Below are 13,313 nucleotides of genomic sequence, written 5' to 3' on the forward strand. Positions count from 1 at the left end.
GAAATAGCAAAATCGCGTTATATTCTTTCAATGACCACAGCAAATGACAATGGCACGCGTGTCGTGGAAAGCCCAGCACTTCGATTTGTCGTCCCCAGTCACTACGATATGGTCCACCGTGGTTGGTTGAGCGAATCCGATCCAGAGATCCCCAGAACGAAGTCCGCGATCATAAGGCACGAGTCGTTTAGAATAAAGGCGTGTAGACTGTGTGGACATGCACGAACGCACGAAGTGTTCACATCGCAGGAACAGCTGCAACGCTACGGTTGCTATGATAACATAAGGAGACGGACTTGTTCAGCGAAAGAAGCTGAAAGGAGAGTTGAATTGAGCTGGCTTTACAAGGCGCCAACGGCCGAGTTTTGCCGTGGTGTGAATTAGCTCGGGAGAAGGCACACTGGATTTACGGCTGGTCCCTCTGAGGCTCGGTAACTCGTCAATTCAGACACCGGCAGCGCCTCTGACCAGTACACAGCGATATACTGATACCCGGGGGTGGCCTGACCCGTACCCTCCGGTCCCGCTCCGCCACCCAAACTGGGTCCCGGTCCAACAGTGACAGAACGGCTCCAAGGCACAGTCACTGACGAACAGGCGGTTCCGGTCAAAGAACAGCGGCGCTCCCACACATACCAGCCCGGACGGACGGATCACGAGCGAGGCTTTGTGCGTCGTAGCACAAAGCGCGAACTCAGGCGCCCTAGGTTTGTTGACGAGGCTACAAAAGCCGTACAGCCTCGTCACCATTCACTTAATGTAACGATATGTGACATCGTTGACACTAAATAGCAGTCGCAAGTCGTCAATAAGCTCAAAATTCGCCACATGATAAAACTACGAACATCAAAGATCACAAGAGAACAATCGATATAAAACTGATTTGTGAAGAAAATACGATTTCGCTTTAGCTACAGCGTAGCTCTCGTAGCTATAACAAGACGATTGCATTGGCGCATCACAAAAGCTGACATTTACACACCCCTTGGCACACTGTTGAAAACTTGAATCGAACACATATGACTCTCACGCTGTGCCATCATACCATCACAGACGAGTCCCAGGTAACAAAAAGCTGGTTCGCCGGTGGTTTGACCACCCCTGCAGATGACCCAGTGACTGAAGCAAAGCTCTTTGACCGCGCACCGGCATGTGCTTCTCACATCTCACACAGCCGGGCACAGTTAAATCGACAGACGCGAGTGTCGCGTACCCACCGGGGCACACCGGAGCACACCCGTGGCGCTCACTAATGCCCGGCGCGCGGCGACTCCACGCCCGCAGTCCCCCCACGGCAGTGTTCCGTTCGACCGAGCCCCAGGTCAGAGGCGGGAGCTGTCCCCCCGTCTGCCGGCCACGGGGAGCGGCGGCCGCCCGTTGGCGGCGCGCGGGCGGGCGCCGCGCGGGCCGCTGGCGCCCTCTGAGAACACGTCGTCCTGGTCCGAGCCGCCGCCGCCATGCCCAGAGGGTGCTGAGGTGCCGCGGCGCAGGAGCGTGACGTCGTCCATCTCTGCCAGCTGGAGGGACAGGCATGGACGTCAGCCGGGGCATCAACCGGGGACACCACGACGGTGCATCTACAACTTCTACAGGAATCGCATTAATAGTGGAGCATAGATTTCTGTATACAGAGGTCTAGGGGTGGGGTCTTGAGGAAATCATTTTCTTCTCCGTATTTCGGTAGGACGAAGGGGAAATAAAACACGCGACCAAGGGTTGTATTTAGCACTGCACAGAGCACACGCCCCACTGAAGCTTCCAGCGCCGTACCTGCTGCGACCTCAGCTGGAGCTCAGCGTTGATTTCATCCAGCAGACTGGAGCCGGCCATCACCGAGAAGTCGGCAAGGGGGTCGTCCTCCGCCGAAGGCTCGGTCCACAGAGAGGCTCTGTTCGGCCTGGGAAGACTGCCGGCACAAGAGTCGGCATCCCAATTACACATGTTAGGGCCAAATAAAGCTGCATATACCACGACACGGTGTATTGTGCTTCCAGCGACCGACGACCAAGCACGGACAAGGCGACCCGCCGACTGACCCAGTCTGGTCACGGTCGCGCCCTTATATAACCACGGCACAGAGCGCATGCGCGGTGACCGCGCGGCGGTCAGGCGGCTCGTCGGCCGGACGGCCGGGCCGCCGACCCATCCTGTTCCACGGCCCCACACGGCCGGTCCGCGGTCACAATATCCCAACACACAGACTTGTGAACAAAATCAGTCATCTGGCCAAAGACAGGGGTGACAAGGGTAGGCATTCTGGTCGCAAATACAGGCTACGCTCATGATGCACGATCTGGTCAGAAATGTGATATGGAGCGGACAGAAGAGTTTGTCAATCGGAGCCGCTGACTCCGGCGACTGTGTGGCGGTGGTGGGTCTCACCTGCCCCCGCTGCCAGCAGTGGTGGTCCGGCGCTGCAGATCGCCCGGCAGCAGGCACGGTGACGACACGCCGGTGGGCCGCAGCCGCTGGGTGACCGGTGACGCCGGCGCCGAGGAAGTGCCGGCCGCACCGGCCGCGCCGGCCGGCACCTGCGGGCGCCGCTGGCTCGACTCGGAGGCTGTGCGCCCGCTGCCGCTCAGCCGGCGCCGCCACATCATCTTGGCGATCCAGGGCCGGCGCGACTGCGACTCGGGCGGCGGAATGTAGGCCGGCTCACGCAGCAGAGAGTCGCCCGACGACTCGGGACGCGCCAGTCGCTCCTGGATAAACTGGTCGACCGTTGGGTCCGCGTCAGATAGAACTGTCATAAAAATTCATTCGATATGTAGCAGCGATACGTTTTCGAAAACAAGGGAAAGACAAAGCAGCCCGCAGTTCCATGGACACTATTCGGACGATCAAGCCAATGCTAAATAGACTAAGTTGGGTACAGAGATTGCTAATATCTCCAGTGTTTCCTCACCCACCTGCTCGAACATCTGCGTGCCCGCCAGGGTTTGCAGGAACGGCCGTCGGCTGGACGGCTGGCTCTCTAAGAACGCCGTTCGGTCAAAGAGCGGAGCACCGGTGGCGTCCCGTCTGTCGAAGTGTAAGGAACAACAGTGAGACAGACGCGGGCGAGCAGAGTTTGGTTGAGCTCACCAGCGAATCCTCACAGGACTCAGCTCTATGGTAACGCCCCTGTGGTGGTAGAGCGAGCCGGGCCACACACTGACTGATCCCCAGTCCGTGTGTACCCGAACACATGTGGGCGGCCTCACCTGAAGCCGTGTCGGTACCCGTCGACCAGTCGAAGCACGGCCGTCTGGAAGGCTCGCGCCAAACTGTCGCCGTCGCCATCAATGGAGCCGACCTTGTTCAGCTGGCGGCGAAGCGAGGCGACCTGACGGGTCGGACGGGGGCAGACGGGGTCAGAGAGGGTCACACAGGTCACTGGGGGTCAGATAGGTCACCAGGGCTAGATGGCGCCGTTCGAGAATCGACTATCCGGCCACTGTGAGCGTTCAGCGCTGCTCTCAAACAAAAAGGCCTGTGTCAATTCATGTTCCACTCGATTGCACTTAGTTTCTTCTATCTGAACACATCGAGGAATGCGGGTGTTTAAAGGGACCCTCCCACCTTCAAAAAAGTTAATGAATTGGCATGAAAGTGATGTCCCTTGGTTCAGAAAGAGCGAAAACGAATGTCTACCACATTTCACCGAAAAATATTCATTGGTTTTCAAGATATTAGGCTTTTACTTTTGTTTACTTTTTGGGATCTCCCCTGTTACTAGCGACTTTATTTGGAAGCAATAATTTGGCAGCCTTAAAGTGCGGCAGACGTTGCGCGCAAAGCAGCGTATACCACCACGTGTTAACGATGGTTTTAGTCTAAGATTTAAAAATCGTTAGATCTCCGATGACGTCACAAATTCTAAGGGGGCATTCCAATGCATTAGCCCCTTAGAATCCGAAAACTGCAAGTTTGAAATTCCATATCTTCGAATTAAAGCATTTTTCGATGTTGTGAGTGCCCAAACCGGTATTTGCAGGCCATGGCCACCAATTTGGCTATCTCAACTCAAAACTAATGTTAAGGTGGGAGTGTCCCTTTAAACAGCTGAGCCTGCCGCTGGGCGGTCGGCCCTAGCGTTCCGCTCACCCATCCGCACCTTTCCCGTCATCCTGCTCACTCACCCCTCGCTTCCACCCTGCCGTCGCCGCCGGCTCACCAGGTCTGCTGGCAGCCGCTGCAGGTCCCCGTGCGGCGTGCGCAGACGGCTGCAGTCCGCGTCCAGCTCCACGTACTCCTCGGGCAGCTCGTCCCTGGAGAGTTGCGCGCGCACCACCGCCGGACAGCCGGCCAGGAAGGCCACCGGCGAGGCGAGCAGGCCCCGGTGCGCGGCCGGCACCACCGGAAAGAACAGACGCTGCCATTGCAGAGGGTACAGCAGCTCCTGCGCCGCCTGCCGAGAACACAGGGCACGCCGACCGTCACAGGCGAACCGCTAGGAGGCAGCTCACTGGGAAAATGGTGGGCATAATGTGATTTGATTGACCGTTGCGTTAGTAAGGAATAAGGATCGCCAAGCGGGTAATAATAACAGAATGTATATGTATATCAAACAACAATCAGCACAGACATTGAACACATTTCTTTGACCGAAATATCTCTGTGATTGGAGATTGTTTGAGCTTAGCGACGATTCAGTTGCCGGAAACAAGTCTGTACCTAAGCAGAAATGAGCAAACTTCATACCATTGACAACACATCAATATATTCTTGCGTGAGCAAACTCCCGACCCATCCTATCGCGGGCTGCGCCACGCTCCTCATTTCCTGACTCTTCCAACAGCTCCTCTGCGCCGGCACTCTCTGCGTCCGGCATGTCGCTGTCGGCCCGCCCGACCGGCCGTCAGCCACCGGTGACGGCTCACAGCCCGCCCGCACGTCAATACACAAACACGCCGCACCTCTCACAGCGGTCCAGCGGCAGGGTCCGGCCGACCGACAGCCCGACGGCGGCGCGACGCACACAGGCAGCCGGGTAAGTGCACTCAGCTAAGTAAGTGTATGTTTTAGGGCCTTGAGTGCACTCAGCCGTGGGTGTACCGCGTCCGGTAAACAGCGCGCCGAGTGGCGGCAGGGTCGGCGGCCCGGTCAGCACCGGCCTCTACCGGCCCAGAAGGCACCGGCCTCTACTGGCCCAGAAGGCACCGGTACTAGCCTCTATACCTGCCCAGACATCAGTCTCTGCACTGGCCTATACGGCACCAGTCTCTGTGCCGGCCTACACGGCACCAGTTTGTGTAGCCGCCAACACGGCACCAGTCTGTGTAGCCGCCAACACGGCACCAGTCTGTGTAGCCAAGGCTGCGGAGTCGGAGTCGGAGTCGGAGTCGGAGTCGGTCGGAGTCGACAGTTGTGACCGGAGTCGGAGTCGGAGTCGGAGTCGATTTTAGAAACCCGAGCCGGAGTCGGAATCGGAGTCACCGAAAATCTGTCGACTCCGCAGTCCTGCTAGGTCTGCGGAGTTGGAGTCGGTCGGAGTCGACAATTCTGCCCGGAGTCGGAGTCGGAGTCGGAGCTGGTTTTTGAAAGCCGGAGTCGGAGTCGGAGTCGCTGAAAATCCATCGACTCCGCAGCCCTGTGTGTAGCCGCCCAGACGGCACCAGTCTGTGTAGCCGCCCAGACCGCACCAGTCTGTGTCTGAGTCCGTCATGATCCAGGGATGCAGCACGGGTGCTCCAATTAAAGACACCAGCTACCAGTAATCTGGTCGGTCGTGGTTAACAGTAAACAAGATGGCAATATGGTCGGTGACATCAAACACAGTCGTCAAAAGTCATCCTAGGTCTCCTGAGATGGTACACGTTGTACCGGCCTAAACGTGAACGGTTTTCGTCCGACATAGTCAAGGCACTTGGGGTCGACCGACACACATAAGGAAATCTGCACGGGAAGGAATACGAAGGGCAGAGCGAGGGAAAGGAACATTCGTGCCGATAACAGGAAATGTGTCGGCTCCCATTGCAATTAAATCACACGTAGTAATCTAATTATGCCCACATGCATTGCTGCAGCGCCGGTGGATGGAGCTGTGACGAGCAAAGTTGCATTTCCAAGCTAGCATTAGTCGAAGTAATTGCACAGCGAGTGCCTACATAACAGTACTATTTAAAGCTAGCCACATCAGCAGTATGACGTGCAGTAGCGCGTTCCTGGGCGATTTTTCACCGGAGACGCTTGATAAAGCTGTCTCTAAAGTGAATATCCTGTACCGTGTCCTTGCTCGGCGGGTATGCCCCCTCTATTCGCGGAAATGCCACAATGTGCGGGTACGTGCCGCCGCCTCGGGCGTTCTGACAATAGCCCCCTCCCTCCCTCGTCCCCGCGGCCTCGCACGCTGCACGTGCGGACCGGTAGCGCGCGTCAGTCGGTCCAGCGGCGTGTCCGTCAGTATCAACAGGCCGGCCGCCCGCGGACCCCGCTACCATATCGGGAGCCGACTGCCACCACTGCACGCTGTGAGCCCGTTTAGTGCACGCTCACACACCGATCCGCGGCCGTGGGGCGCCGGTCTGGCCTGTATCTATCACGGTGAATAATCAGCCGTGAGCTCACGGTGCTATCGGCGGCCGACAGACAGGCGGACAGACAGCCGCGGTCCGGCAGCCGACTCCCGCGGCCGCTGTCACTCACATGCACACAGGCGCTGAGGCGGCCCAGTCGGGAGGAGGTGATGAGTACGTGCCGCTCGTGCAGCAGCGCCGCAAACAGCTCCAGCTTGGTGTTGTTGTCCAGCACTGCGTAGTACTCGGTTAGGTTGCGCTGAAAAAATGACCCGCGTCAGAGCTGAGATGGCGGACGGCGGTCCGGCGGCGGCGAGGGGGGGGGGGGGGTAGGACATCGCTGGACCATATCACACCACACAGTGGAGAGTACCGCGGGTACGACGGGCGGAACCCTGCCGTCGGACACAACACCAGCCAGTACCCACAGCGCACGCAGCGCTGTCAAACTCATCACACTGATATCCCTACACCGACATCGTTCTGCGCTGCACTTCATGCACAACATTCTAGCAGCCGCAATTGTACGCGCAAAACCCGCCGGCCGCACCCATAACTATGTAGACCAAAACTGCCTTCGAGCCCTCAATAGTCAATATCCATTGCTACATAACTATTGACTACCCGATCTGTGTACGCTTACAGGCTACAGCCGTCCCATCCACCCGACCTTCGTTCTCCCCCCCCCCCCCGACCTCCCCCAGTCGGTCACTCACGTCCACCAGTAGGGCAGGCCGCCGGCGACGGTCGGGACACTCGACAGCAAAGTCCTGCGACAGACCGTGACCGGGCGGGGTCAGAAGGGGTCACACCGGTCCAGGGTCAAACCAGAGGTCACACAAGGCAGAGGTGGGGGTCTGACATAGTCACGGCTCCTCCCGTTATGGTAGAGGCTACGTAAGAAAGCGAACACAGCGCCGGTTTAAGATCGTTTGGAGATGAAATAAAAGTCAGCGAGCCGTCTGTCTCATATATCCGTTATCGGTAGACGATTCAAGCCAGTGTAAAAGAATTGAAACCCTTATCTAATGCTAGGGGCCCAGAGCGGCCTGTACGACCCGGCACCTCTGTCCGGTATGGTTCGTGGTGGGGATACAGCCCGCGGTCCGGTACGGTCCGCAGTGAGGATACAGTCCGCGGTCCGGTCCGCGGTGGGGATACAGACCGCGGTCCGGTCCGCGGTGAGGATACAGACCGCGGTCCGGTCCGGTCCGCGGTGAGGATACAGACCGCGGTCCGGTCCGGTCCGTGGTGGGGATACAGACCGCGGTCCGGTACGGTCCGTAATAAGGCACACGGGTACCGGTGGAGACTAGGGGGGGGGGGGGGGTGATCGGGCGCCGGTCGTCTGGGCGCGGTACTCCACTCCGGGAGAGCTCAACAACCCTCCGGCGCGGGGTGACGCCATGCGTCCCATCGGCGTCCGAGCGCTGTGCTATGAACAGTGAGCACCCCTCGCCTATCGCGTGAAGCACGTCTGATACGGAGCACAACACTTGACTAGGAGACCCCGGCCCACCCACGCGCGCGAAAAAAAAACACGGGCTGTGGCAATAGTTGGCCTGCTGACTCTCGAGCGTCAAACATTTCAGACATGTTGATCGGCAACTGAGAGGTTATTGCCGCCATTAAAAGGGAGTTCGGTTCGAATAGCCGAGCAGGTGGATGTGGTCTTGGTTATGCGGTGAGCTCAGCGTCTTGCAAAAGGTTCTTTGTGTCGCGAGGCAAACTAATCTAGAGCATGCTGATTTCAAAAGTAATTATACAACTTGACGGTGACACCGTCCAGTTGGCATATATACTCGTATATAAATAAATACAGATACATCATGCTATAGATATGTCCGTATCAACCGCGAGCCCCACCCGGCCGGCGGCCACTGCGGCAGCTCAACCCTATCTGGCACCGTTCGTCTCCCCTGCCTCAGTGACGACAGACGCGTCACACACGCACAGCGGGGGGGGGGGACGGGGACGGGTCTGTCACTCCGATCGTCCGCTCCGGACGGCGGTCGGCCCACCTCCACAGCAGGAAAACGGGCCGCTGCAGCGGACCGGCGTGACTGACGGCCTTCCTGCTCAGGAACTCAGCGGTCCACGGCTACAGTGAGGGCGGCACAGTCAGGGCCACTACCCAGTCACCAATGTGCTGAGTCGGGTGTTTCAGGCAGCTCCAAATGAACGCAGGAATGAACGAATTCAATTCACATTTCGATGGCACAGCCCGCCGCGAGCTCCACGCATTTGCTGCAGCCCGTTGTGTCCGAATTCAGTTACAGTCCATCAGGGTTCCGGTGTGTCCCGAGCGACTCTCTGCCGAGAAGTGGGTCACATCCGGTACCCCAACCGCCCCGTCCGCTGCCGGCCCCGCCAGACTTCCCCGGGCGAGAGGGCGAGATAAGCCGAAACTCCCACAAAGTACATGCCAGTGATGAGCCATGTGATGATCTCAGAGAACGCCCTCATTTTAAACTGGGAGATACAAATCGAGATGTGACTATATGTCCCCAGCCCGTACCCCAGGGACTGACCCGTGTCCGCAGCCCACCCAGTACCCAAGGGACTGACCCGTGTCCCCAGTCCGTACCCCAGTGACTGACCCGAGTCCCCATCCCACCCCGTAGATCCGTCCACTAACCGTGTCCCCAGCCCGTACCCAGGGACTGACCCTTGTCCCCATCCTATCCCGTAGGTCCGTCCCCTAACCGTGTCCCCAGCCCGTACCCCGAGGACTGACCCTTGTCCCCATCCTACCCCGCAGGTCCGTCCGATGTCACTGACCGTGCCGTCGGGCAGCGGGAACCTCAGCGTCTCGCCGCCGGCCGGCACCGGCGTCCTGTAGACGACGTTCAGACAGCGGCGCAGCTGGACCTCCCCGCCGTCGGACAGCACCTCGTGCAGCTTGTCTAGCAGCCTGCCGCGCACCGGTCAGACGGGTGACACCCAGCAGCCAGTCACAGCTCACCGCTCACGGCATCGTCAGCAGTCCCAATGACAGTAACATTGTGACATCGGGAACAGTAGCAGTAACGTAACCAGAACATCGAACATAGTGAGCAGATTAATGATCACAGTGCAAAGCCGCACAAGACGCTGTCAGACAGGTGCTTCCCAGGATTACAGAAAAGGTAATACCCTCGGGTATATGATCTCAGTGGAAGTAATGGGAATACCTGTAGTCATGGCTAGCTGCATACTCGTACGTCACCAGCCAGTTACCCAGACACACAGTCATACCAACGGCAACAGATACCCGCTCGGCTCGGGCTATCGTGATGATGACTCTATGTGCTACGCTGAGAGGCCAGGAATGCATCGGTAACCGACATACACAGATATCGTGTGTCAACAGCTGACACCATGCCAGCTACTGGTGCAAAATGAGATAGCAGCACCAACATATTAAAGCAGTCAGATGCCGACTGGATGCGTAACTAAAGCCGAGCAGCCTGCAGCCCCGGCGACAAGTACACTCACCAGATCGACAAACATTGTAACCCAACTAACAAACTCGCTCTACTCAACCACCGAACAGACAGAAAAGGTAATACCCTCACTCGGCTCCCGCCCTACTGATACATTCACCCAAACGACAAGCATACTCTTCCACAAAACAAACACTGAGCCCTAATATACAGCCTTGCACTGAGCCGTCCACATGACAGTGACCGAGTACCATATAAGGATACTCCCTGAACAACACTCTGCGCGAGGAGGGACAAATGTACATGAAGTATTGTCAGGGTCAGGGAGCAGAGCACGACTTACTTGTACATGAGATCGTGCCAGGGCAGTGCACTGAGGAGCACCAGAGTCGAACTTTCCGTCGGAGAGCGTCGGCAGAACCCAAACAGCCACTTGTCCTCGCGCCGCAGCACAAACGAAAAGTGCTCCACGGCCGTGCTGACCGCACAGACAGACATACATACGTAGTGGTAACGGCCATCGACGAGCTATTGTGCTGGCTGGGGACGGGACAGAGCAGTTCTTACACCCACATTAGATGACATGCGTAACAACATTGTAGGAAGGAGTATGTATATTGTAAAGCTTATCGGTGGGCTGCCTCGTGTGTACCCCACTAAACAGGTGGATTAGATGCTCATGCTCACCATAGTAGATGCTCACCATAGTACCGGGTGATCATTTTTGAATGATACAAAAACATTTGTTAATACCAGCCATGTGTAAATACAGTTAAGCTGGATAGTTAAACCAAACACACCCATCGAACACGTACGGTGGGACATTTTATCTGGAACACACAGTCAGTCATTAATGTCAATAGCCACCTTAGAGGAGGTGCCCAAAGTATGCTCCCTCGCGGACCGCCGACCAGCTGAGCTCCGCTCGATGCCGGGTTTGTCTGACCATTTTCTGATTATCGCCGTCCCATGCTCCGGGTAAAGTCTCCTTCTACCACTATTAGATGTGCAATTGTCTTCGGCTCACATCTGACCACACCTGTCATTAGGTGAGGCCAGACACTCAAGTACAGTCACGAGAAGTCCGGGCTGTAAGACGGGCGGTCGTGCTCGCTTATTCGCAAGCTGCAGGCTTGCCAGCTTTGGGACACGGGAACTCAATGACAGGAGCGGATGTTTATTTGTTTATTTGTTTATTTCTCCAAAAACATGTGTGGAGAAGCACACTCTTGTTGAAAAGAGTGTCGGAGACGCGTGAATTAGTCATACAAAGCCGGCCAAACGACAGGTTACAGCATTCTCTAGAAGGCCGTACCGTCCCCGGGTCCGCCAAACCAGTGCACTCGAACGCACTTCCATCAACAATGTCCACTTCGGAATTTTTGTTATTCTTAGTGTCTCCGTGCACTCCAAGATCCTTTGCAGGTTCCAGGAAGCCCGTATAACCGTGCTATTGCCTTTGCACATGCGCCATGAACTAAAATTTGTTGTGTTGCAAAGCCATCCAGCTGAGATATTGCATCGTTACACTAAGATGTCCAAAAAGGGTATGCTATAAAACGGATGATATCTACTGTACCTTAGGACGGACTTGGACAGTGCTGGAAATGAGGCCGCTTTCTGGTCCCGGCGTTTTATTCTCCGGGCGGGTTAATCCCGTCCAGCGTTTAGCTTTTCGGAACCCACTCCGGGTCGCGGTTGTTTTCGCCGCTCGTCCCAGTCGAGATGCAAAATTAATAGTCACACGAAACATATTTAGGGCCAGCCAAACCAGCCTAGTCTGGAGTTACTGTTAAATGTATGCATATAGATGAAAGAAAAAGGTTTTGTAGACTCGATTAATTTCGAATTCGTATATTCAAAGGCCCCAAATAAACTTCGTGTGACTATCAACATGGCATCTCGAATGGGCTGAGCGGCGAAAACAACCGCGGCTCTGAGAGGGTCCCGAAAGGCTAAGCGCTGGACGGGGCTAACCCACCCGGAGAATAAAAAGCCGGGACCAGAAAGCGGCCTCATTTCCAGCACTGGACTTGGACAATGTTGATAAAAAACAAAATGTCCAAATGTCCCTCATGTAAACCAGCACGTGAAATCAAAATATCTTGTCCTATCTTTGCACGTGGCGACTTTCTTTTTGTATCATTCAAAAATGATCACCCGGTAAATAGGAAAGAGGCATAGGGAGCGGATGCTCATAGGATGCTGCCTCTTCTCAATGTCATATGACGGTCATATCTGTTCTTGAATGCGTTGATGCTTGGACTCAGTACCACATGTTCAGGCAGTTGGTTCCACTAGTCCACGACTCTTGAGGAGAAAAATTGATTGCGTCTGTGCAGCCGATGTCTTGGCTTTTGCCAAGACAACGGCAAAACATAAACAAACAAGATATATCGGTTCCGAATTTCTCTTTAAAACACATCGCATGTTAAAACTGAGACAACCAACCAAGTTTAACGAAAGTAGTACGCAATGCGTAAAAGTGAGCTTTTCTTCAATGAACAGCTGCTGTTATTAGTACTGACCTTTCTACCACGCAAGGATAGGCGAACTTGGGCACCATATTCAGGGTGTTCCTCTCGACAAAGGTGTTGGGAAACTTGAGCCTGATGTCGTCCGCGTTCATACGATTCGCGAACGCAGGAGGCATCGGGACATCGCAGAAACAATCGAAGACGTGCTGCACATTTTCCCTGTAACAGACGAAATGTGGATGGCAAGTGGTACGGAGGTTCGCGGTTAAAAACTACCTACTTTGTTACTGCGATAATACACCTCTTTACTGTGTTTTTACGACTGAACGCCGCTCATGGAAATCATTAGCATGCTCTATCCGGCCCAACGGACGCTTCCTGATCTCATACGACCGCAGTCGCACCCTACAAGGCTTATCGTCCTGTATCAGGTAACATGCCAGGGCACACTGCACACGTTGGGACCGGACGCATAACAACCGTCTCTCGGATATGTAGGGTCATGACCTCTCGACGACGTGGTCAACTTGAGCGGTGGTGTCATAGCTCATGTTCATACATTATGGCAGGTCCAAACGGCTCCCTGAAGGCCGGCGGAACGGCGTTACCGCCCAACTCCGTGATATAGGTACCTACTACCTACCATGCCGCACATCCACAAGGCACACGCTGAGGAAACTGAGGCATCGAACACCAGCTTCAGAGCACGGTCTCAGAACATGTCACGGTCGTTCAACGTTCGACCGGCGTTCGACCATGGTCGTTCGACCATGGTCGTTCGACCGAGGTCCGGTCCGACACGAAGTGCACGTATTCGACCGGCGGCTCTGCAGGCTCCCTCCCCGGCATACCTGCGAGCGTCGCGCCGGAAGACTCGTCTCCTAGATAATCCCACTAGGCTCTAACGTAACTCC

General features: G+C 55.9%; 1 protein-coding gene across 2 annotated transcripts in view; it reads right to left on the bottom strand.

Annotated features, from left to right (window-relative positions):
• Positions 1-13,313, bottom strand: part of LOC122374645 (DENN domain-containing protein 1B-like) — a 22,365-nt gene continuing 9,052 nt past the window's right edge. For both annotated transcript variants that reach the window (XM_043353518.1, XM_043353517.1), the window contains exons 3-13: positions 12,451-12,618; positions 10,266-10,400; positions 9,279-9,411; positions 7,214-7,267; positions 6,628-6,756; positions 4,157-4,390; positions 3,204-3,325; positions 2,910-3,021; positions 2,383-2,711; positions 1,771-1,906; positions 1-1,517 (exon numbers count right to left, since the gene is read on the bottom strand). In XM_043353518.1, the coding sequence (XP_043209453.1) occupies positions 1,323-1,517; positions 1,771-1,906; positions 2,383-2,711; positions 2,910-3,021; positions 3,204-3,325; positions 4,157-4,390; positions 6,628-6,756; positions 7,214-7,267; positions 9,279-9,411; positions 10,266-10,400; positions 12,451-12,618 (1,747 nt within the window). In that variant the 3' untranslated portion in view covers positions 1-1,322. The remainder of the gene's footprint in view (positions 1,518-1,770; positions 1,907-2,382; positions 2,712-2,909; positions 3,022-3,203; positions 3,326-4,156; positions 4,391-6,627; positions 6,757-7,213; positions 7,268-9,278; positions 9,412-10,265; positions 10,401-12,450; positions 12,619-13,313) is intronic.

This window comes from Amphibalanus amphitrite, unplaced genomic scaffold (genome assembly GCF_019059575.1).
Source record: "Amphibalanus amphitrite isolate SeventyFive unplaced genomic scaffold, NRLGWU_Aamphi_draft 001687F_arrow, whole genome shotgun sequence".
In the NCBI taxonomy this organism is placed as follows: Eukaryota; Metazoa; Arthropoda; class Thecostraca; order Balanomorpha; family Balanidae; genus Amphibalanus; species Amphibalanus amphitrite.